The 24,226-nt window shown below is 45.3% G+C and overlaps 1 protein-coding gene across 1 annotated transcript in view; it reads left to right on the plus strand.

Annotated features, from left to right (window-relative positions):
• Positions 1–7,476: 7,476 nt before the first annotated feature.
• The window catches only part of CEP170B (centrosomal protein 170B), a 58,813-nt gene continuing 42,063 nt past the window's right edge, over positions 7,477–24,226 (plus strand). The window contains exons 1-3 of the mRNA XM_067295071.1: positions 7,477–7,506; positions 9,298–9,433; positions 21,759–21,848. Of these exons, the coding sequence (XP_067151172.1) occupies positions 9,329–9,433; positions 21,759–21,848 (195 nt within the window). The 5' untranslated portion in view covers positions 7,477–7,506; positions 9,298–9,328. The remainder of the gene's footprint in view (positions 7,507–9,297; positions 9,434–21,758; positions 21,849–24,226) is intronic.

Below are 24,226 nucleotides of genomic sequence, written 5' to 3' on the forward strand. Positions count from 1 at the left end.
TGACCCCACAGAAGCAAGCTGACTTGTCCTGACAGTGATCACCTTTTCATCCATATTCATAACCTTCTTCCACACCAGTCTCTAGCAAAGGAAGAACATAACTGAAGATCAATACAGTGGAATGTGGATTTAACTCACACTGGACAGAAAATGGGTGATTCTGCAAGTGATTTGGTAAATTATTCCCTGCAGGCCAGTAAGCCAAGATCCTATTCTTGCTGTTAAGATCTTCACATCTGCAGCGGGTGTTACTGTAGACATATGCTTCAATTTAAAGGGAACTGTGATTTTTGTTATGTATCTGTTAAATACTTCATCAAAGCTTTCCATCTTATAGGCAAAAACTATAATGCAATAGAACGCAACAAACCCAGAAGATAGTTTCAGGCAGAAATGACATTTTCATTAACTAGGAATAGTATGAGCTAGTATTGGTCAGCACAGCAAACACTTTTGGCTATGAAATAACAGTAGTGATTCTTTTAGAGATGCAGCTAGCTGTTATAACCTAAATATTTCTTTTTTATTTGACTTATTTAGGGCCGTATTAGGCTGGTAAAGAAAGTTCAACAATCTTGAATTTCCAGTAAAAAACATTAATTTGCTGAAAACTATATAGGAACACCTTCTCTTTTTTCATTAGTTTTCATTCACTTGTTGCCTAGTCTCTAAATCTTGGCTTAGTTAGTCTCTCAGACAAGGAACTGTGCACTTCACTAATCAGTGAGCTCCTCATCCCTGTTGAATGTCACTGAATAAATACAATCTGAGTTCTCTTTAGCTTAAATTAAGGTTTAAATTTGAATCAGGATTATCAGCCTTTTCTTTCCCTTAATAAATATCAATTCAAATAATCTCAATGAACTAAATATCAAGCAGATTTTCCTAGAAAGGCCTGCAGTTTATCCAATCAAAGAAGTTCTATAAAGCATCTTCTGAACAAGCAAATCCTTTGGGACACCATAGTGCAGGATCAGCTGTGTGGAACAGACTCTGCAGCGAAAGGACTGCCAAAGTCAGCCATGGGCTGGATCTGAAGATGTGCAAGGTAAGGTAAGTGGAGTACGGGGGGAAAAGGAAGGCAAAGAAAAGCAGAGATGGTTACTGGAGCAACACTGCTTATGGAAGTCTTGCATCTGTGGCATTCAAGCAAATATTCTTGCCTAGCCATTATAAGAACAACCACAGAGGAATGGGAGAAGGAATTTGCTCACAGTTTGGAAGGCAAAGTACAGCCCTCTGGCCATGCGTGTTGCATTGAATTCTTCAGGCCGTGTGAGATCATTTTTCTGCTTACGTACGCTTGCAACCTTTCTCATATGAAATATGCACATACACAAAAATTAAGTGAATGGATAAGAGGGGAAAAAAAATTAGAAATAGAGATGATCTCAAGCTGCCCATTGTTCCTGTTCCCCCACACAGGAGTCCTTAAAACCCTGCTGCTTCTGTTATGAAACCAATCAACTTTCCCTGAGAAGTGATTTCTTTAAATGTGAAATTGGAATAGCTCCGACTTGCCATAAGGTGATTCCTATTTAAGATGCCACATCATATTGCCATATATCATCTGACCTCATCTCATCAGACAGCACGATATCATCATTGTTGAGCTTTTACTAATTAAAAATCCCAAATACAAAATCACTTAAGCATATGTTTTTAATTCTTTCAGCAGTTTTATACCACAAAAATCCTAGATGAGACATTATGACAATGTTCACACTATACCAGCAACTCTCTTATATTGCATTTATATTTCTTTCTACCCCTCCTCAGAGTTATGAGAGTCATAAATTAAAAAGCTCTATGATTTAGTTCTATGATTTATTCTACATAACAGAAAGAAAAAATTTTTGTGGCGTAGAAGGGGAAAAAAAGAGGATGACTAGAGAAGGCCATAATGCATATTCTGGAAAAAAAAAAACTGTTAATGTATATAGGGTTATATTTTAGTAAATTCCACAGCACTAAAATTAAACGTCATATTGGTACATGAGACTATGTTGTGAAGTGAAAAAAAAATACAGGAAAAACTCTCCGGCTGGTATAAAGCAGGGAAGGCAAACTGAAGCCATTTTGAGCCATATATACTATGCTCCAGCTAAGAATCCAGCTCTGTAGATGTTTAATAAATGAGTTAAAAATACTAGTGTTCTGGAAATCCATCTTTTGGAACCATCCAAATTATAGAGGCCTATCCCAGATAGACTGCAGCTCAGCAAGCATGTATGCAAGTGAATAACTATGCACATGAATGGTCTTTTTGTTTTTCAGTTGACTAGGCAGGATTGGGGCCTATTCCTGGCTGTACTGATGGGAATGCTGGCAAACAGCACAACTGATATATTTGGCAGAGCTAAAGATTGATGCTCTGACAGAAAGGAGGAGCAGATTTGCTTTGCTCTTGCTGGTACAAATCAGCATTCAGCACTGTTGTTACACCAGTGTAACTAAAAGAAGAATAAACCTCCATACACTGACAAATACCCAGTAACTTAAAAATAAACTTACCAACAAGAAACAAAAAAATCAAGGGAAAGATTTTCAAAAAGGCACTTAAAAAGCTGTGGTTTTTGTACCCAGAATCAGTGATGAAAAGCTGCGGTCTTGGACTATGTGGGAAAAGGGCTCAGTCCTGCACTTTCACTTGGCAGATACTAGAGCTTTTAGCTGGATGAAGGACACAGATTCAGACCTTCAGTGTCCTCTTGCAAAAGTCCCCAGATCTTTGCTGCTTGTGTTAGCAATCAGCACAGATATCCTGATCTGATGTGCGAAGGCTTCAGGCACAGATCAGGTGCATACATAGCTTCCTGCAGCAGGGTCTTGCTACAATTTTTGCTTTCTGCAAAAGAAAAATCCACTGGAGAGCATAATTCATCTGAGTGAAAAAGGGGGCTGAGAAAGCCTGCATGACTTACTCATGAATCTTTCCTGATGTATCTCAAAGTTAGTGAAGAGCAAATGAAATAATCTTGGGGAACAGGGCCTGATGACTACTTCTATAGCACCTTTGATTCAAATCAATCAGGAATTCACAAACTACACACATGCACGCAGCTGCATATACCTTATTGCAGCTGAGCTGTGATGGGTTAGTCTGGCAGACTTCAACTAGCAATCCTGCACATCTCCTTTATTTATAAAATAGCCATCATATGAATATCTAAGCAGCAACACAAATTATTCCCTTTCCTTAGCTCATGCCCAGGGAAAGCTGCCATTCTGGGCGGGGGGCTGATTGGGATATCTGGGTCAGGCTATGCTCAGTTTGGAACAGAAGCCTCTTCTGCATGTTTGCATGCATCCATGTTTGGGGACTCTGTCCAAAATCTCCTTACATCACAGGCTGACAGAAAGAGCCTGATTTAGTTTGGCTCCTCTGGTGATGCTTGTATCCCTGTTATGAAGCAAGGATTGAAAGCGGTTCTGCTCCAACACGATAGCTGTGCGTTCACAACCTCAGACAAAGGGTATTTTGGCAGAACAGATGACTTGAATTCTACATATCGGGATACAGAAATGTGGCTTTCCTACATGCCTGTGACCTGCTGTTATACTTCTGCTTGTACATTTTAATCTCACCTTCAGCCTCCTTGTTAACTGGAAATATAAGTGCTTTGGGTCAGGGACTTGTCCTTGCTCTGCATCTGTGCAATGTGCAGTGCAATGAACCTGCTGCTACGTGGGCCTTCCAGTTACTACGTGGGCAAGACCCTTGTAGTTGCAGGTGATGGTGCTGCAGATGAATGTAGAGAGATTTGCATGACAAGCACCTGCTGTCACCAAATAAGCACACAAGACACATTTTGCTGCTTCTGCTGCATGCAACTTCTCAAGGTCTTTTCCACGGCCTTCCCTCCTCCCTGGGTGCTTGGCGGCCACGGCGTTGCATGGAGGCGCATCCTTGGAGTGTGAGCCCTGAGTCAGCCCACATCACCCATACAAAACTGGAGGTGGACTAGACCGTGGACTAATGATGGTCTTTGCTACAAGAACTGAAGAGCAGGGGCAGTTTACTTGTTGGGATATACATATAATTCCCTTAGAGAATAGGGCTAAAAGCATAATAATACTGTTGAGCAAAGAACTGTAAAACAGCCAATATACTTGAATGAGAGCTGCTTGATTTCATGTCCAATTTGCAGCTTACCCCAGTCCTTCCCTTGTGTATCTGCTCAAGTACCCTGAATGCTTGACTCTGGATGTCTCCTCTGTATTTCCTCCTCTTCTTGGTCTCTCTTTCGTGTCATTCCTTTCTCCTTGAAATTCCCCTCTCAGTCAATTATATTTTTATTTCCGATCTCCTCTCCAAACACATCTTTCCTCAGCTGTAACACTGCTTCTTGGTCACACTGGGGAAACCAGAGGTGGTTTTAAGGCACTTCTATAGTATCATAATCTCAAAGGCGGTTGAGTGTCTGGTTAGTCCTCAGTGTAAATTAGAGTAGCTTTGGCTGCAAACAGGACTTGTTCCAATAGGAGGGGGGGGGGGGAATCAAAGTACAGCAGTGCAACAGCTTTTCATTCCCACAGAGGCACTCTCAGCCTGGGGTTTCAAGATGAAGGGGTAGCGCTGGGCTGTTCTGCTGCCCTGGTGCCCACACACTATTTTGGGAGAGGTGAAGGGAGAGGAGAAGGAAAGACTCCAACTATTAGCTTTCTTATTCCCTTTAGATCACTGGAATAAAATAAAGAAGCTGTAATGCAGCATTCAGCCAGGCCTAGTGTTTTGGCCTAAACTGTTTTCACTCAGGTCAGAAGATACGTGGCACGAATAGGGACTATTTTTCTTGTCTATAAATAGGAAAGTACTGACTGCTCAGATAAATACACATGTATAAATGAAATGGTAAAACCAGGCTTAAAGAGAGACTGGAGCAAACACTAACCTTTTTATAGTAACTTAAAACAAAGATCTGCCTAGATGGCAGGCTTGTATAAAGAAGTAAATTATCCTACTTCCTTATAGCAGTATAGAGCCATTCTACAGATAGGCTAACAGAGAAGCCTCTCCAGTAAATAATGTAGTTCAGAGAGAAGTGAATAATACCTATAATAACTTAAACTGCACATCAGTTAAATCAATAATAAGAACATGACTCAACTGTAGGACAAACTGGAAAATATAGTTGGAGTCCATTTTTATTTATAAAGGGTTTATATTACATTATACCAGTGCTTGATGCAACAGTCTTTGAAATGCCCCAGAAAGGACCATTGTTCCCCCAGTCCTCCTGCTTGGCGTCTGAGGGAGGCAGTGTGCAGCAGAGGTGTGGTGCTGAGCTCCGAGGAGATTGCAAGAACACTTCAGTAAAAAACAAATGCTGCAGTCTCAGCCAGCTTTTAAGCCTTTGAAGATAATCACACCTTGAAATTGCCCTGGGGCATGATGTAGTTGCCAGAGAAGAACTCGAATGTTGATTAAAGAAGGCAATAATACCAGCACTTAAACAATAATGAAGTTCTACTGCTCTTCAGAAAGAGGAGGGAAATGAAGAAGTGCTGTTTTCCCTATCCCCCTGCCCAGTCCTGATGAAGCCCATTTCTCCCTCCCTGGTTCTTGAGTCTTGCAGTGGGTGACCTTTCCCACTGCTCCGTCCAGAGGACCAGTCACTTTTCTGTCTGGGCCACGATTACATTAGCTTCATTCTGAGGTGCAAGTCAGGAGTAACTCCTCGGAGTTACACTGCTGTAGGACTGTTCACAGTGGGAGGTGCATCTTACCTACAGTTTCCCTCTAATCAGGCATTGTTACAGTAAATACTTGGTTACATCCTGAGCCAAAATTCTAAAAGACAGTATCAAGGACAACTAGGGGAGCTCCTAGAGGTGACTGAGAAATGATATTCTAAAATAGGTGCACAGCATACAAATGCAAAGATGTAGAGACATCTGGCTGGAAGACAAGACCAGGGACATGTCACTATGAAATAGCCTCCTTTTTATTTCTTTTCTTGGCAGCCCCTAGCGGCCACAGTCAGAGAGAAGATGGGGTGCTAGCTGAGCCAGTATGTAGCTGTTACTGTTTCCACTTCCACTGACTTCTGTTGGAGCTGTGGGCACGTAGCACTTGGGAAATATCTTTTGCACCAGCAAATAGCTGGATCCATTATCATGATACTCAGTTTTCCTTCAAATGGAACAAAACAAACAAACAAAAAAAGGTTACTGCTCTTCAGACTTGTCTCAGTGATTTTTCAGTTACCTGCAATAGAAAAAAAATCCATAAAATGGCACGTCCTTTTACAGGACCTGTTCCAGGCTCTTATTCCATTCTCAAATCCTTGAGATTTTAATTCAGTCTTGACAATCCCTTGTAGACACTTTCCTGCACAGAGGCCGGAGGAATGCATGCTGAGAATAATTTCAACCTCCTCCTCCAATTCAGGCAGAGGATCAGAGAGGCAACGCTGGTGATGGGACTCTAGTGGTTAATGGAGGTAGCAACTCCCTTCCTATGACCTCAGACTTGCCTGTTTGGCCTTGTAAGGTAGGGGATAACCACATTTGTGTCAGAGAGGTGTTGCAAAGCTTAATTAATGTTCAATGAACCCCTTTGAGAACCCAAAATGAAAGATGCTGTATAAGTACATGACTTATTTGTATTCATTAGCAGTAGAAAAGTCAATTATCCAGAAATCTGATTTAGCTCTGCATACCATGGAGTCACTTCTGCCATTTAGATGCAAGGGTGACAGGACCCTGGGGTGACCAGGACCATCCTGCATGTAGCATGAGCAACATGTGCAGACGTCACATGCTGGAATCCAGGTTGTTGTGGGCTGGGTGGTACCCCAGGCTTTGGGGAGAGAAGGGCTGGGGGTACGTGAGGTTTTCAGAAGAGAAGGTCAGGGACGTTCCCCAGGCTCTCAGGAGTGAAGACCCAGAGCAAGGCCAAGGTTTGGGGGAGAGAAGGGCTGGGTCATGCCTGAGGTTTTCAGGAGAAAAGGGCTGGGACATACTGAAGGTTTTCAGAAGAGATGGGCTGCGGGTATCCGAGGTTTTCAGAAGAGAAGGTCTGTGATTTGCCCAAGGTTTTTGGAAGAGAAGGGCCGGGGGGTTCCCAAGGTTTTTGGAAGAAAAAGTCAGGGGACACCCAAGGTTTTGAAAGGAGAAAGGCGGGGACGTGCCCGAGGTTTGCAGAAGAGGAGGCCGGGAGGCACCTGAGCTCTTCAGAAGAGAAGGGCTGGGGCTACCCAGGGTTTTCGGAAGAAGAATGCCGGGGGCACCGAGGCTCTCCTTGGACAAGGCGGCCGCTTAGAGACCCCGCGGGCGGCGGGGCGGCTCCCCGGGCCGGGCCGGGCCGGGCCGGGCGGCGGGCGGAGGCGAGCGGGCCGCGGCCGGGGCCGGAGCCGCCTCCTGACGTCGGGAACCTGCCGTGCGCGGGGGGCGGAGCGGGGCGGGCGGCCGCGAGCGGCCCGCGGGGCAGGCAGAGCCGGCTGCCGGGGCGCGGCGCGGTGCGGCGCAGCGCGGCCTGCCACCGCGCCGAGGCCGCAGCAGGTAGGGGCGGCGGCGGCGCCGGGGCCGGGGCCGGAGTAGGGGTAGGGGCCGGGGCAGGCCGGGGCCGGGCGGCGCGCAGCGCGGACAAAGGGCCGGGCCGGGCCGCCCCGCGGCTGGGGGCCCCGCGCCGCTCCGCACCTGCGCGCGGCTCCGCGGCGGGGCCTGCGGCAGCCTCCGCCGCCGGCGCGGAACAAAAGCGGGGTGCGGCGGGGCCCGGGCGCCGCTGGCCCCCGGGGCGGGCGGGCGGGCGGGCTGCGGCGTTTTGGGCTTCATTTCCTTTTCATCGCTACCCCCCCCCCCCTCCTCCTCCTCCGGGTGCGGTCGGTCGGTCGCCGCCGGCCTCCCCGCAGCGCCGCGGGGGCCCCGGGCCGGCAGCTCGCCGCGGCGCTTTGTTCGGGCCCGGCCCCGGCCCCGGCGGCGGGGCGCGACCTCGTCCCCGCGGCGCGCAGGTGGGGAGGCGGAACGCGTCCGTGCGAGGTGCGGGGGAGCGAGGCGGCTCCCCGCGCGGGCGCGGTGCCCCCGGCGTCCCGAGCAGCGGTCTGTGCTCCGCAGAGGGGCACGGACACGCTCGCCCGGGAGTCCCCGAGGCTCTTTTCCGTGTCTGCAGCGTTCCCCGAGACCACCGAGCGGTAACGCAGAGGGTGCCGGGGTGTTTGTGTGAAATGATCTCTCTTCGTGCCCCCCCCCCCCCCCATCTGCTTTTTCCCGTGGAGGTCGTTAATTCTGCTGCTTTATTGCGCTGGTGTCACCTGCGCTTCCTCCCAGCCGCTGGCCCCAGGCCTCCCGACGCGTAGGAGCGCAGCTGTAATGCCGGGGACAGTAGCGTAGCACAGATAAAAATGAAGATCTCATTTTCTGCACGCGTTTAGAAATGCAACTTTGATCTCGGGAGATGGAATGGGTGAGGGGAAGGAGAGAGACTGATTTGTGCTACTTTTTTTTCTTCTTCAGGGAGAGAGAGAGGAGGGGAAAACGTGATCCTGCGAGAGGAGGAGGAGAGGGAGAATATGTGATATGCTGCCAGTGTGCAGCAGCAGCACCAAGCAGGTGTGGCTGGGAGGGTTCCCGATAAGAGCTGCCTGCTGCTGCCCTTACAGGTTAGTGCTGCCAGTTCCTCTCCCTGCTGTAGGAGAAAGAGGGGCAGCATGTCCCGAAATCCCCTGGTGGGAGCTGCAGCTTGTGTTCCCTGCCCTACGGCAGCAGTGATTTTTGTGCCCATGAGGTGAGGGAGAAAGACTTGTGGGCTCCCAGCTTATCTGTGTGGAAGTGGGGTGAGCAACAGGGAGGCTGTGCTCCTCCCAGCACCGGTGCAGCCGCTCCTGGAGCGTGCCGTGAGAGGTTACAGGCGCCGGGTTATGTCACCTTTCTCTGTGCTGGCCCAGCTCTTTGAGGATGGGGGCAGTACGAGCTATGCTGCTTGCACCATGAATTGCTAGTGGTCAGGAAACGTTCAGGAAAAGAAAGTCGTCTTTTTTTTTCTTTTAACTATACTTCTGCTTTTCAGCCATTGACTTCAACTGCATACTTCTTTTTGGAAATGGTCCTTCCATCAGATCCCCAGTCCCACTTTGCTGTGGGAATATTTGCGCTGCTCTAGAGCTGTGGCTCCCACCCGTGGCACACGGGCAGTGAATCTTCACGACTGCCGGTTGCCACAAGTAATTTAACATGTGAATGCATCTGCAAGTGGCAGCACCAGGTCCCGTGGCTCAGGGAAATTTGGGAACTGCAGCTGTATACTGGTGTATTTCTACACTTAATAAAGTTGTGTGTCCTTTTTTTTGTGTTCAGGATGTGTAAAGAATAAGTGCCAAGCGCCAAAATGAGCGTGACGTCGTGGTTCTTGGTGAGCAGTACTGGCATTCGCCACCGGCTCCCTCGGGAGATGATATTTGTCGGCAGAGATGACTGTGAATTGATGCTCCAGGTAATACCATGGTTTTGTTATTTCTTCTGGAGATACAGTAGATGCAAATGTAATGCTGGGGATCAGTAAGATGTTACATGTTTTCTTCGAATGAAATCTTTTAAAATAAACTTTTTTTTTATGCTGTCTGCTGTTCCCATGAAGACTTGAGATATTCATGAAAGTGCAAGTGAGGTTTCTTTCAAATAACCATGTCATCAGATGGATAGGAGCTGTACTGGTGGGAGATTAATCAAATCGAACAGATTAGCTATCTTGTTAGTTGGAAGTAGTAAGCAAAGATGCACCATTCTGTCCTGATCTGTAAGTGATTATGTTACTGTTTTTGTAGCTTTTAGTATGTGTACTGTTCACTAGTATGTGTGATTTGGAGGGGCCTGGAAATAGTTTTTTTTGTTAGTCTATTTTTTCTCTCTAATTCAAGTTTGATTAAATTGTCAGTGCTTATATCTCTCACTTAGTTTTTTTTTTAAGATGGTAGGAAATACTAATGTTTAGCAGAGAAACTCCAGCTGTGCTGGTGGTGTCCTCTTGTTGCCAAAGTAATTGTGTTACTCCTGCAAACTTGCAACTTGGGTTAGTACTTTCCATACCAGCATGTCTTTTTGCTGGGCCTAATCCAACTTGTCTGAAGTGTTGACTGTGGTCTGATGTCTGACAGCATAAAGTAATGGACCTCGCTCCAAACAGACGGGGCTGGAATCTCGCAAAGAGCCTTTGACAGGAGCAGCTCTGCTCAGGGATTTGTGCAAGCTCAGGATCAAAATTAATATTTCAGCTAGGCCCATGCCGTGAATGTCCACGTGGCTGTTGGTGGCAACATTAGAAAGCAACCTCATGCCCACAGGGACTCCCTTCCCCGTGGTTCCCGCTGCTGACCTGTGCAAAGGTATTTCCTAAATGCTTTTGCTAATCTTCTGCCAGGCAGGCTGCGTTTGTAATTACTCCAGGGATTTTGTATGGTATGTGAGCAGGAGGTCTCTTCAGGGGGTAGAAGTTCTCATTGTACGAGGTGTACTTAGAAGGCAGTTGTTTGCTAAGGTGTTGTCTAGCTGTAATAAAACTTTATGGTCACAGAAGGAAAGCTTGCAGTATTTGTACTGCTGTGCTAGTTGGCAGTTAATGAAATGGCTAGGCTGCAGTGATGGAGTCTGAAGCATACTCCTGTTCGGCAGTAAATCTCTTGTTTAGGTTTTCCCATGAATCATGCTATCTTTTATTTCATGTTTCCACATGTCTGACTGGTGAGACATGCAGAGGCTATTAAAAATGTCCTCATATTTTCTGTAAGTCTGTATTTGACTGCTCAAAAACCTGACTGCCTTGTTCTCTTGTGACTAAAAGGGAGAAAATGTATACAGTGGCTTTAGTTTTCAAAAATGGACTGAACATTAGGTTGTCCACCTTAAGACCCTTTGAAGGTACTGGAATTTTCTTTATGGTCAGGGTTCATCATTCTGAAAATCACAAATCTCAAGCTGTGCACCCCGAAATAAAAGTACCTAAATTTCAGTCATGCTTAAAATGTGCTGCTTATTTCAGGGTTAACTGGATAGTGTGGACTGTGAACCGCTCCGTACCGCATGGAGTATTTCATGCTGCTTTGCAAGTCTGAGCTGGCTTGCCAGTGTTGCATGTGGACTAGCAACCTTGTGTCACTGTAAATTTGTCATGCTCTTTTCCACAAAGTAAGCAAAGTGGATTCTGGGAGGAGCCAGCAGTATCTGAGAGGAATGAGTTGTATTTGGGGACTCAAAGGTGGTGGTAGGAAAGGAGGTTTTCATTATTTAGCCAGAACGAAGGCTCCGCACTGTCTGTAAAAGCCAGCTGCTTATGTTCATGGATGAATGACATGTGACCCTTTATAAACATTATTATTTTACTGTCTCCAGTAATAAAGCTGTTTCTAAGATCACATGTCAGGTTTCATTTTGAACAGCACAGTGCTTTTTTTTTTTTTTCCTGGCCTTTTGCTTATGAAGATGTTTTTCAGAGCTACCTTAGGCTCCAGATGACATGCTTTTGTAGTAAGACTCGGTGCAGAAGAGAGACCGCAAGCACACACTTGATATCCAAGCCAAGTTGTGTGTGAGCAGATGGAGGATGAGATCTAAAAATAGACTTTTTTCCTACTGTGACTGTCCATGTCACAAAACTGTTGGGCAGACTGGCACAACCGTTTGTCTTGGGGAAAGCTTAAGAAGCAGGGAGGTCATCCAGAGCAGACGGACAAAGCTCTCTGCAGTGATGTTCCTACCTGTCATGTTCCCGTGTGGGGCTACAGTGGGACTGACCCAGAAACTGTATATTCACTGCACAGTTTCCTTGCTTATATGTTTCAAGATACTGGCATTTAATCCCTTCAGGTGTACAGTTGGGAACAGACTGGCATTGTCTGGGGAATGGACTGGATGACCTGGTCAGTGTTTTTCATCCCAAAGATTATTGCCACTTAGTGATTTCATTGTGCTATGGTTGGTGGTTCCCTGTTGAGACCTTGTGTATTAGACCGTGCGCAAACACATGACACAAAGATAACCCTTGTCCGGGAGAGCTTGCAGTCTGGCCTTTCTTATTTTACTGTTTTAGGCGTTTCTTGTCTTTTGATATTTTCTTGGCAATGTTGCCTCAAGGTACCAGATCCCTAAAAAACCAAAAAATGATGGCTTTGTCACTGAACAGTAAAGCTTCACTTTCACTTGCATTTACTTGTTTCATACAGGTACTAGAATTGCATTCTAGTTAACAAAGAGAGGAAGAAAACCACAGTCTTCAAGCTTAAAATTAAGTAGGTTTGATAGTGGAGAAACATAATCTACCTTGAAATCTTCTATACCTGCTAATAGGATTAGAAATATTTTAAATGTTTTTGCAGTATTGTAAAGCTTCTTGTACAAGTAAATGTGAGATTTACATTGGGTTTGAACGTTACATGGCATTTTCTCCCTTGCATTAAAGTAATCGGGCATGCACAGTGTTAGGCCTAGTCAAGAGCTCAATTCTCTCATTTTTCTGAAGCACAATACTTGATTCCTTTAATAGTTTCATAGGCTTCCTTAAGTCAACAAGCAGCAAGGTTATGGAGTCCAGACCTTGACAGACCTGTAAGAAATGCATGTTTTTTTTATAAATCTTGGTGGGAGTAGGGGAATAATTCTCTGAAAACATTTACTTTGGGGAATGCTACTTTGGAGAAGTAAGAGCTTTTCATGACAAACAAGAATGAAGTAATTCCCTCCCCCCAACATTTTTCATGGGAAATGTAATTGCCAGTTTTATCAGCTTTGATCATTTGCTTAATGTGATGGATATGTACCGGGGGATGTAAACCTCCCGCAAACGGAAAATTTTTACTTAAATGTTAAAACTTTCCCCCCACCCCTAAACAAAACAACTTTTTATATTTTTAACAAATGTAAATATTTAACAGAAGAGTAAAGCAGTTTCATGACTTCCGTATTTTTTTTTTTTGAGAGAGATTTTTATTAAAAAATCTGGGAAAGTAAACGTTTAACCAGTGCTGCCTTGAGTATTTGCTGCTTTTTAGAACAAAGGTTTGGGCATGTTCTTGTACGCTGTGCGTGAGTGTGCACCCGTGAGCGTGCGTTACAGCGGGAGTTGGTGCAGGTGGCATGGTGCTTTTTGTCTTAGGTGTGGTCTCTGTCTTGCGTGTCGTTTAAGGCAGCTTGGCATTTACTGTTACAATACTCCGTTTTCAAGTGCTTGTGACTTTGCTGAACTTTGTAACTGTTTGAGTTGAGAGTTTATATTCTGGGTGTCTGTTTTAGGCAATATGCTCTGGAAGAGATCAGCTCAGTTCTGTAGTCTTCTCTGAGAACAAGTGCAGGAAAAATGCTGTTTCCTTCATGTAAAATATTTAGAAGTAAGTTTAACCTGTTCTTTGAAGTGCTGGTGCTGTGGAGCCAGGGGCTTGACATTTTTCAAGAGGGAGTTTCTAGGTCAGGGATGTTGCTTTCTCCCATCAATAATCTAAATACATTTGGCCAAGGTCCAAGCCTTTGAAAATAGTTGAAGCTTGCGTGTGGTCAATAGGGACTTATTATTTTAGGAAATGTTTCATTTGGGAGCGAGGTTGGTATAGGGAGAGATTAGATGAGAAACAAAGAGGACAGGACTATCGCAGGTTGGGCAAAGAGGAACTAAATGCAGAGATGCAAGAGAACAGACTTTCAGTGTGAGAACAATTGTCCTAGATTAAATCAAGGTGCATCTTGCTCAGTATCCTGACTCAGACAGGGGTCAAAAGAAGCTGTCGAGGAAAGTGTGAGGACGAGCTAAGAGTATAATGATACTTGCAGAATACTTGCTTAGCCTCCAACAGTTTGCATCTTGGGGAGCCACAGGCCAGCTCTTTGCATTTAATTGTGAATTTCTATTCCATGACAGTTAACCTGGAGGGGGGGATTAGGATGATTTGGCTGCGCAGGGAGGTGTTACAAGAAGCTCCTGTGTGTACAACATGAGAGGAGGAGCAAAGAGTGGGGAAGCAGCAGGGCTCAAAGAGGTGGAGGATGATAAATACGGAGCGGAAGCAGGTCAGTGTGGGGAAAGTGGGTGTTGAGCTGCTGAGCATCATCTCCCCTCGACCTGAGGTTGGCTCAAGGCTTGCTTTTATTCTGGTGTCAGCAAATAGCTGTGAAAGCTACTAGCCAAGCATCTGTCACTGATCCATGTGGGACATCGCATGTTGCTTATGGTATCAATTAGTCAGTTAAGCAGCAGGGGGTTGTGAGCTGAACATACGAGTCTGTCCTGCTGGTGAACTGAATAAATGGTAATTTGATACTGCTTGAATGGACGTCTTCCTCTTTTTAGCTTGCTTTGGTAAAAAGCTAGGAGATTGCACGTGTTCCAGGCATTAAAAGAGCATTCTTATGATTGCTAAGTTAAGTGTTTATAACTGCAAAGCAATTATGACATTCCAGTGTGAAGCTTGCCTGTGTGCTCCTGCTTCTACCCCTGCGTACACAGGCATGAAGATGCAATCTGTCGCTGTGTCATTACCTGATTCCTTTTCCCCACAGGATCTGTTCCTTGTTTGGTACACAGGATGCGTGGTGTGCTCTGCAAATAATACAGTGCAACTGTGAGCTCAATGTGTACGCTATGACTGGTCAAATCAAAGTTTCATTGACCTGGCATGTCCTACCTTCCCCAGACCATACGTGGTAACGTGTCTTTCTATGCAGCTTAGTACATGTATACATAAACAAGTGTGAATTGGTGTGGTATAGTTTGTCTACAGAATTACGCTGGGAGGAAGCAGATGGAGTGAAGTTGGTAGGTTGTGTTTTTCCTGATGCTTCTAGGTGGATTCACTGGTACGCAGAAGTCTTATCCCTCTGTCTGTAAAATACTTCTGTGTTGGGGGCCCTCAGCAGAAGTTACGGGGAATCTTCTCTCGCTTTGGTGTGCTGACCTCCTTCCCTGTTGAAGTGCAGGGGTGGAGTGGGAAGCTCTAGCTTCTAGGACAGGGCTGTGCCCTGCTCATGCTGTTTTGCTGCAGTTATCCAGAGGGTGTAAACCGGCACCTAAGTCAGTTTGTGGGCATTAAGAATTGCCGGGATCCTGAGACATTTGTTTATTAGGTGTCACAAGGGAAGTAAGTGTCTTGCGGGCAGATAGGAAGGGTTCTGCCTTGGGAAGTCTCTGCTTTTTGATGGACAGTGTTTCCAGGTGGCTGGGCAGCAGCAATGAGATGAGGGATGCACATCCTGTACTTTCAAGCATAACGTTGTTTTTTTGGCTTTTGCGTCTCTCATTGTTTCCTGTTTAAGTTGTCTAAGGAAATGTGGTTTTTAGGAGGCTGGAGACATGGCAGGACCTGTGAAGACAGGATAGGCAAACCTGGGAGGAGAGTTGGTTGCTGGAGGCAGAGTAGAAAGAGGTGGTTAACGGCGGCACAGCCTGAAATAGGTAGATGCTTGGGCACCTGAAGCTGAAGAAGAGTTAAGAGAAGGGAGCAAAGGTGTTGGTTCTCTCATGCCAAAGAAATGCACTGCAGACAGCTGGTTCCTGGGGGACGAGAGGGCTGCACATACTCGGCGAGGAGCCTGCTGAGTGAGGGATTTTTGTTCCTGTGCTGAATGGATGGGGAAAGAGGGGACCTTCTCCATGTCAGGGGCCAAACTGTGCTCTGAAATCCTCATCCAGGCATTAGCACACAGCGCAACTGTGCTATAAAAAGACACCCCACCTTCTCTCCCACCCAAGATTTTGGCTTTTCCACGCCTCCTGTGTGAAGCAAAGTGAAAGCCAGCCCATCTGTGGGCTGCGTATTCCCTGCCTCCAGTTAGGGCCTGACCTTGCATCTGTCGATCGGTGCTTCATTTCAAGGAAGGGCAACCAGCAAGCAGAAACCACTTCTACCTCAAAACAATGGGTTAAATTGTTATAGGAACTATGCCAGCTTCCAAATCCCTTTGCCAAGCTGTGGGGATTACAGTTTCATTTTCCTGGGGGATTTCTTTTCTTTTGTTCAGTGCCTTATATTTGCATGAACAGTCAGGCCTTGGTCTTGCAACAGATCTACTAAGTCTGTGATCTTGACTGCAGCAAAGCTGAAGGCAGGAGGCTCTGAAGCTTGGAAGCTAAAATGTGGGCTCAGCGCTGAAATGAGGGTGGCTACACTTCCTAAGAGACGTTTGTCTGCTTAGGCAGAATCATTTAGAAACCAACACATGCCCTTGGGAGCAATCAGCCCGCCTGTGTGGGGGTGTCTCCCTTGTAATGGCCTGAGGCAGGATAGAGCAGTCACCGAGATTCTGGAAAAGTACTGAAGTGACCAATATACAAAACTATATTAAATGCATAGTGAAGGAAGGGGGAAAACTAGTGTTATTTGTCATTAAATGTTACCCAGGGTTTTTCTTTTGAGGAACAAAAAGCATGTTTCAGGCCAGAATATAAGTGTGGGGTCTTTTTATTATTATTTTTATTTTTTAGATAGCTTTGCCTGTCTTTCTTCTAAAGTGGGACACTGGAGAGGTTTGTATTTCCTTACTGGGATACTTGTGCAGAGCACAGTACTGGCAGAAATGTAACCTGTTCACTATGGAAAGTATTTGAGCAAATGTTTATTGCGTGTTGCTACCAGAGCACTGCAGTTATCTAGTGCCAGACATGCACGGCAGGCTGCAGTTAGGAATAGGGAAACTGCTCTCGCTTGTTTATTTTATCTCCAATTCCACGATGCCTCGCGGCACTGGCAGGGCTGAGGTCCAAATCTCTCAACCCTGAGCAGTAGGTTTTTGCCCATGGGAACTCTGCTGAGGAAAAAAGCAGAATCTGTATCTAGGTAGACAGCTGAGCTGCGTCTGCTCCCTGACCCTTTGGGGATATGTAGGCTGCCTTGCTGTGTTTCTCCTCCTGCCTTCCCAAGCAGGTCTTGTTTCCTTGTGGGTTTTGTTTGGTATCTCTGCAGCTCATGTTTTCTTCCCCAGTGTTGAGTTCTGTATGTCAGACCCTTCCCCAAACACAAAGCTGTGGAGTGTCTGCTCTTTGCAGCATGCATAGCCAGTGTGTGTGATATTTTCTTCCATGGAGACTCCTGCATACTTTTAAAGCTACTTTGCTGTAAAGCTACTTTGCCCCATGCTAAGCAGGGGACTCGTGCTGATCTGATGCTTGCACTTTTGAGAATCACAAGCATGCTGCTTGGTTTAATGTCTGATTGTAGACTGATGCAAAGTGTTGGTATAGGTATAGGATTTTACTCATGGAGTAAAATTCCTATCTGTGATTTGGAGATATTGCCTGTTTAATATAATTTTGGAGGAAAGGGTAGTTATAAAATACCCCTCTTTTCAGATGTGTGCAGCATGTGCATTTTGTCCAATAGGTATTTAAAACATGATGCATTGAAGATAGTATGATGGAGAAGCAGGACAGCCTTATATTAGGAAGTGATTTTTATGTCTGGAAATGCAAGCCCTGGATGAGTTTAGTATAGTATCAAATCACCATCCACATTTTTCATTCAGAAAAGGTAAATGTTATTATTCAGAAAAGCACACATTGTGTTTTCCTGAGGAGGTGTTTTCATTCAGTAACAGGTCCAGTGTCGGGACATGGTGAGAACTCTGTGTTCTTCCTTCATTCCCACCCTCTCAGTGTGTAGCCTTATTTTTTGCCTGCGAATCACTTGTGTTTAGGAGATCTCTGTTCCCTGCCTTCTTTCCCTGCCCTCAGTTTCATCTGAGGTGCTGCAGCTCTAGTTTTGTTTGGTTGCAAGCAGAATCCAAGTGATTCTTATAGTAGTCAAAAACCACTTTTCACTCTCTTAGAAGTGCTTCTCCAGAGAAACAGATTAGGTGCTAGGGTGAACCAGTTATGTCTTATTTTTAACTTTTGGGTATAGGCATTTCTGGTTTCTTAGCACTTGATTGTCATTGGAAGTTCACATAGTGGTTTTCCACTTGAGCAGTATGTTCTCCCCGCCCCCTGCATCCTTCCAAATACATCGATCAGTTTTGTCTTTTGTTGTGGAGGTTGCGACTGAGTGTGATCAAGGCTCAGTATTCAGTGCAAATGTATATTTAAACTGGGGAGTCCTCTTTACATTTGTGATTCAGTCAACTTTATTGCAACTTTTCAGTTTATAGCTGCATAAAAGCCTTTCCAGTGGAGCTGCAGACTTTTGAGAAGTCCACACCCGTAGACCACTCTATAGCATGCGTGGACTTAGGTGTCTTAAATCGCCTTCTGTCATCCAAGGGTTCATGGATTAGAAACCACTGAACTGCTAGTCTGAAGTGACTTAGCAGGACTGCTTTTGTGCTCTCACCCGTTGGCGGTCTGGAAACGGGTGAGTCTTTTGTTTGGAAGTGGGATTGAGGCGTTCTGCTCCTTTCCAAGAACAAAAGAATGATCAGCCTTTAGGTTGCTGCTGTCAGTGCAAGAAAGAGCAGTTGATGGTAAATGTAAGTCACGCCAAAATAAACAGCACCTTCATTCTCAAATAGGAGTGACCTTTGGCAGCTCTGCATTGAAATAAATAAGGTGCAATTTTAGTTATTTTAAGTTTGGTTTCCTTGGAGACAAGCCCTTAGGAACTCCTGTTGTAGTTCTTGTGAAGTTTGCTGTTTTAACATAAACAAAACTGAGAAAAATCCTCTCTTCTGCACAAAAGCCTGAAATTTCACTACTATCTGTGTAACAGTTTGCCATGTTCTTTAAAGAGATGCTGAGAGGTAGTTCCAGGACTGTGGCACAGATTCTGCCTTCTACCATTTTGACTCGTTCCGCAAAGTGCGGTCTGAATACAGATGAAACTTTGTTGGAACATGGGAAATCATGACATAAATTTATTCCTTTGGTGACCTATCCTTGTTTTTATGTAGAGGAACATCAAAGCACTGGAATTCCTCTCTGCTTCCCTGTGATGATCCTTGCCTGGTTTAGAAGCCCTGATTGGCTCTACTCAGCTGTTGTAAAATACAGTAGTCTAAAGGCTGTGCTAACTTATATCAGGGTTGGATCCAGGGCAAACTGAAGTTTTGGGAGACAGCTGTTCCCTGAGGTAAACCTTCTTCTGAAGGAGCTGTGGCTTGGTACAAGATTGAATCTGCCTTCATTTTTTCTCTGCGCTGACTTTTTGGGGTTAAAGACTTTCTGTCATTGGAAGGGGGCTAAAGGGATAGTTAGGTCTTTAAATTCTGTTAACCTTTAAATTAATTTCTTTGCGACATGCTAAAAAAATGCTAAAGCAAACTCTGCTACGAGAGGTGTTCAACGGTCTTGAAACTGCCTCTCAGCATCTCTTTTGTCGTCTTTGTTTCTCACTTTGGGGGCAATGGCCATGTGTCCTGAACGCACAGCCATGTAGTCTTTGGCACTGAGAAACCGCGGGTGAGGTTGTGACATTTCCGGCTCTGGGCGAGTGGAAGGGGAGAAGCATGTGGGTGTCGGTGCCGTGGTGGGGGAGGCCTGCAGCGGTGACCCTTGCAGATATGCTTCAGTTCAGACCCCTGTTTGCCTCTGCTGTTCTCCATTTTCATATCTCCCCATGTCTCCTGGTGCAAAGTATGTGCCCTCGGGAATGAAGACCTGTGAAATGGCATCATATAAAGGCCTGTTACTGGTGAAAGGGGGGAGTCCCACCCGTGCCGTGCATGGGGATGGTCTTCCTGCTCAGATTTGTGAGTCTGGGGCAGTGAGCCTTCGCAGGAGTCCCAGCCCAGGCTCAGTGCCCATGAGGCCTGACGGTTGTGGGAATGGACCGTGGTGGGCAGGGAGATGAAGGAGCCCCCCTCGCATCCTTCCCTGCAGGGTTTGAGGGACCGTGTGGCAGGTCAGGTCCACCCCAGCCCATGGAGCATCAGCTCCGGGGATGTGCAAGGCTGTGGCTGGAGGCGGTCCCATCCGGCAGGTCCTGGGCAGCATCCACAGACCCTCCTGAGGTAAGGATGGGAACTGATCGCCAGGTGTACCTGACTCAGCCACTTGGGTGCTTCCACAGTAGACTAACAAGCTGCATCTAATGTGATTGGTAATGGAGAGAAGCAGCATCTTCGCACTGCAGATGCATGAGATGCGGGCCTGCCTGTTTGGGGTAAGAGGTTATAGCCAAGCATGGAAGCCACATGAGACGCCCAAGGTCCATGTGCCTGTCCCTCGTTGGAGGGCCTTGCTGTGCGTTGCTTCCTGCATTTAGGGCTTGGTATAACAGGAGGTAGGAGTGGGATGTCCCCAAATGTGTTGTCTTCATTTGTTCCACCAGCTGTCAGTCATTTTTTTGTGACATGATTGCTGTTTTGACAGCACCATTCAGGCACCAAAGCCTTTAGCTCTGCCTCGTTTTTCAGCTGGGATTTGTGTGAACTGGCACTGCTTGTAAAGTCAGCAGCGTACGGATAACTGTATTGCTGATGCAGCTGGACCTGCTCTCTCCCCTCTCCTCCTGCCTCCGCTTGCATGTTGTAGATGATGTCAGGAGTGTCGCAAAGTGGAAGGGCAGTGTTCTGGCCGAGTATGTGCTTGCTTTGTATTGATACTTCGGGGTTCTTCTGGAGGACAGGTCTCCTGGGTTGACATGTGCTCTGCAAGGAGAGGAGCTGACATTTTGTCAGCTATTGGGATATTGTCAGTGTACTTGACATCAGCAGGGAAAAAGAAATTCTTGCAAATGGTAACAGTTTGTCAGGAAAAAGCCTCTGTGTTTTCATCAAGGAATTCTGAAACAGTGAGTGAAAGAGAGTGGTACTGTGAAAACCAGAGTGTTCGTGCTTCGGAAAGGGAGCAACTTTCCTTTTCCGCGAGACCTGGTTGGTTGATGCCCAGGAAGAGGAGAATTATTTGGCTTGGAGTCTGACTTGTCTCCCTACTTTGGTAGCTGCTCTTCCTTTCAGTCGGTCTGTCAGAGAGGTTTCTGCAACGTGTACACGTGTTGATGGATTTACTTGGATTGACTAGTTTCAGTCACTGGTTGCAGTCAGCTCCAGCAAGAGTCAAATTATCAGAGGAAAAGGGCAAGGAGTCTAAATAAAGAAGATCTGGTGTCTTTATAGCTATAACACTTATGTCATATTTCAAAACTATTAAGAGATTTTGTTTTAACACTCCCTTCAGAAAACAGTCCAACAGTACTCCCCTTGAAGTGTCATTCTCTGCTTTGAAGAAATGTTTGGTATGTGTGGATTGCGACAAAGTCAATGGGACCAAATCACTGTCCAGTTCAGTGTTCCCAAAGCTGTTTTTAAATTCAAAGTTTCCTAGAGTAGCTTGCTTTCTTATCCTGAGTTTAGTAACCTTCCTCCAACTTGGAAAACATCCTAGAATTTAAATCAACTCCAGCACATAGTCCTGGAAACAATATACATTGTTGTGAGTAAGTTTGATTTGTAAGTTAAGGAAACAATTTTCTCTTTCCCTTTGAAAAATAGGAAGAAATCATCCCAAATAGGAATGTCCCCAGTGTTGAGGCCACCAGCTTCAGCTGGTGAAAGATGAAGCTCTTCCAGTTTGCACTGGCTGAGAACCTGCCCCCCAGGCTTTCAGTGTGACTGGTTTTGTTTTCAGTGTGTATTGATACACTATATTGAAATCCTGGCATAGTCTTGACAGCTTTCAGTGATTTTTACGTGAATAGCGTATTGTCTTCAGTGGACTGTTTAGAACAACCATGGACGCGTTTGATGTTTATCCTTTGGTTATTTATGGTAGTAATAATGTCTAATCCTTTGTGCTTCTCTCCCTCTTCCCTTCCCATCCCCCCTGTATCAGGTTAGTTTAATGTCTAAATGTTGCTTTGATTAAATTGTCTCTTATGCCTGACCAGCCTCACATTCATTGTTTTCATTTCCAGTCCCGCAGTGTTGATAAGCAGCATGCTGTAATCAACTATGACAAGGAGAAAGATGAGCACTGGGTGAAAGATCTTGGGAGCTTAAATGGCGTAAGTAGCAAACCTGGCTGATGGAGGGGCACACACAGCGTGCTGAGTCTGCAAGCACTTGTGCACATACTTAACACTACCGTTAGACACTTTGGGGGTCACTTCAACTATTGACTAAGCATACATAATTTGCACTGCCTGAGACAGAGGTCATGCAGTATCTCATTTTAGAAGAGGAAAGCTTTGGTAAAGGAATATTGTATTCCATCCACCTTCCTTCTGATGTCCTTACTGACCCCTTCAGGGTTCACAAAATCAAAGAGCTTTTTGAAAAAGAGGGGAGGAAATAAATTCAAACTCATTTTGGGGGTGTTAATGTTAAACTGGTGAAGATTCTTGAGCAGCTGTTCAGTGTGAGCAGGGTGACCTTTTGGCAACTCAGTTGTCAGAGGATGGAGTGATTTATGGGATAGTGAGCCATTTAATTTCTTTGGGAGAAACTGTTTAATACCACCCTTTTTTGATTTAAAAAAAAAATTGCTATTTTGCCTGCCTTAAGTTTGATCTGTTGTTAAGACCGAGGAATAATGTGAGCCCAGAACAGGGAGCTGAGACAGCCTGAATCTTAATCCTTGCTCTGGTCCTGATTCATGCAGTAGTCTTAGGCAACTCAGTGAGAGCTTGGCTGCCTGTGTGAGTTCTGCGATTTTTAAATACGTCATAATAGTTAAAACTGGCCTGAGCTCTACAGCATGCCTTTTTTTGCTGCTTCTTCATACCAGTGGAGCTATTCTTCTTCTGGAGCAAGAGTAAGCTGGATTCACACGACTATGTTCGCAGTAGGGGTTGTACTGTGATCATTGTTTTGAGCTTAAAAACAGAAGCCCGCCACCATCCTAACCACAGAAACACTGGGTTAACCCAGAAACTGTTGCAAATACTGTGGGTAAAGCAGACCTCAACCTTTCTGCCATTGCTGGCATCTGAAAACAGCAAGAATGAGTATTAATCCTTCTTGACCTAATAGCTAAAGGCAGAGAGCTTTCTGAAATCATAAGTATTTCTGATAACAGGTCTTGGCTCTAGCTGGATCCCTGATTCAAAGCCTGTGATAGAATTAACTCATGGTGGCAAAATAACAGCTTAAAATTCTGCTTGCAGAAAGAGAAGGCTCATATCACTTCTCTTCTTTCTTCAAAGGCCAACGAGTGCAAATTTACAACATTTAATAATAGAATTGTGCTCTGAGGGGCAGTGAATTAAAAAGAAATTACAACAGTGCCTATCTTCTAGAGTTGGTCAAACAAACTTCTGTTGGAGAAGGCTGTTGTGACCAAACTGAATGTATTCTGTGTTAAAGAAATGTGCCCTTATTTGAAAACTTTCAAAAATAGGAAGTCTTTGTCTTTTAACCAGCTTCACTGCTTTTATTCTGAAATTACAGAGTAGCTGGTGAACAGGCCTATAAATTGCCAGGAAGCTAGGGGCCATTGTTTGCTGAGGTTCTAGCTTCCCATTCTAGTATTTATTTTTTTCTGCTGTTAATACTTGGTCTTATCATGCATGTTTGACTTGGTGAGGGGAGAAGGGGGAGAAAGCTGTGCCTCAGTGATGAAAGTATGTTAACTCATTTTCTAACATAATTTTGGTTCTTCAAAGGTGTGCTGGATGGTATTGAGGCTACAAAAACCCAACTGAGGGTTCCCAGTCTGTAAGGCTGTGTGAATCCCATCTTGCAGTATAGGATAAGTCCCAGTGTCTGCAAATGCCCTCCTCTAGCCCAAGGTGCAGCTAGGTGCCTAGTCCCCATCAGCATCCTGACACTTCTTCGCATGAGTTCCCAATTAATTTTTATTTGGCCTGGTTTATTACAGAAGCAAACAAGATTATTTGCAAAAGATAACACATGCTCAATTTGTTCCTCCGTTGTTCTGTAAGAATTGCTCCTTATACGACCCCCTTGGAGTGCAGGCATTGGAGATGTCTGGGCTTTGTTTGCAGCTTTGAAGTATATTTCCTGCACCTTTATAAGGGTAATTGTTTCTTTGGGCCTCAATTACCTGTCTGGGACATAGGAAAAATCAGTATGGGAATCCCTTGAGTGAGGGGCCTATTGTTTGCTTTTAATCTGGTACTGATATATGGTGTCTTGGAAAATGTGGCCTCAGACATCATGGTGATGCCACTGCAAATACTTGTTTTCCTGTGCATTTGCATTTCCCCCTTCCTTCATGGAAGGCCTTGCTTGTTAAAGCATCAGGCCTTGGAGGCTGACACCAGTCTTGTTTGACGCATAGTGAAACACTGATTCCCAATGCAGGTTCAACCCAGTAATTGGATTATGAATTGCTTTAGCTTTTACCACAACGTATGCTGTTCTTGCTGTTTGTGAAGGGAGGAGGAGAACCAGAAGCATCTGAAGTTCCTAACTTCAGGCA

Source organism: Apteryx mantelli, chromosome 4, assembly GCF_036417845.1.
Source record: "Apteryx mantelli isolate bAptMan1 chromosome 4, bAptMan1.hap1, whole genome shotgun sequence".
Lineage (NCBI taxonomy): Eukaryota > Metazoa > Chordata > Aves > Apterygiformes > Apterygidae > Apteryx > Apteryx mantelli.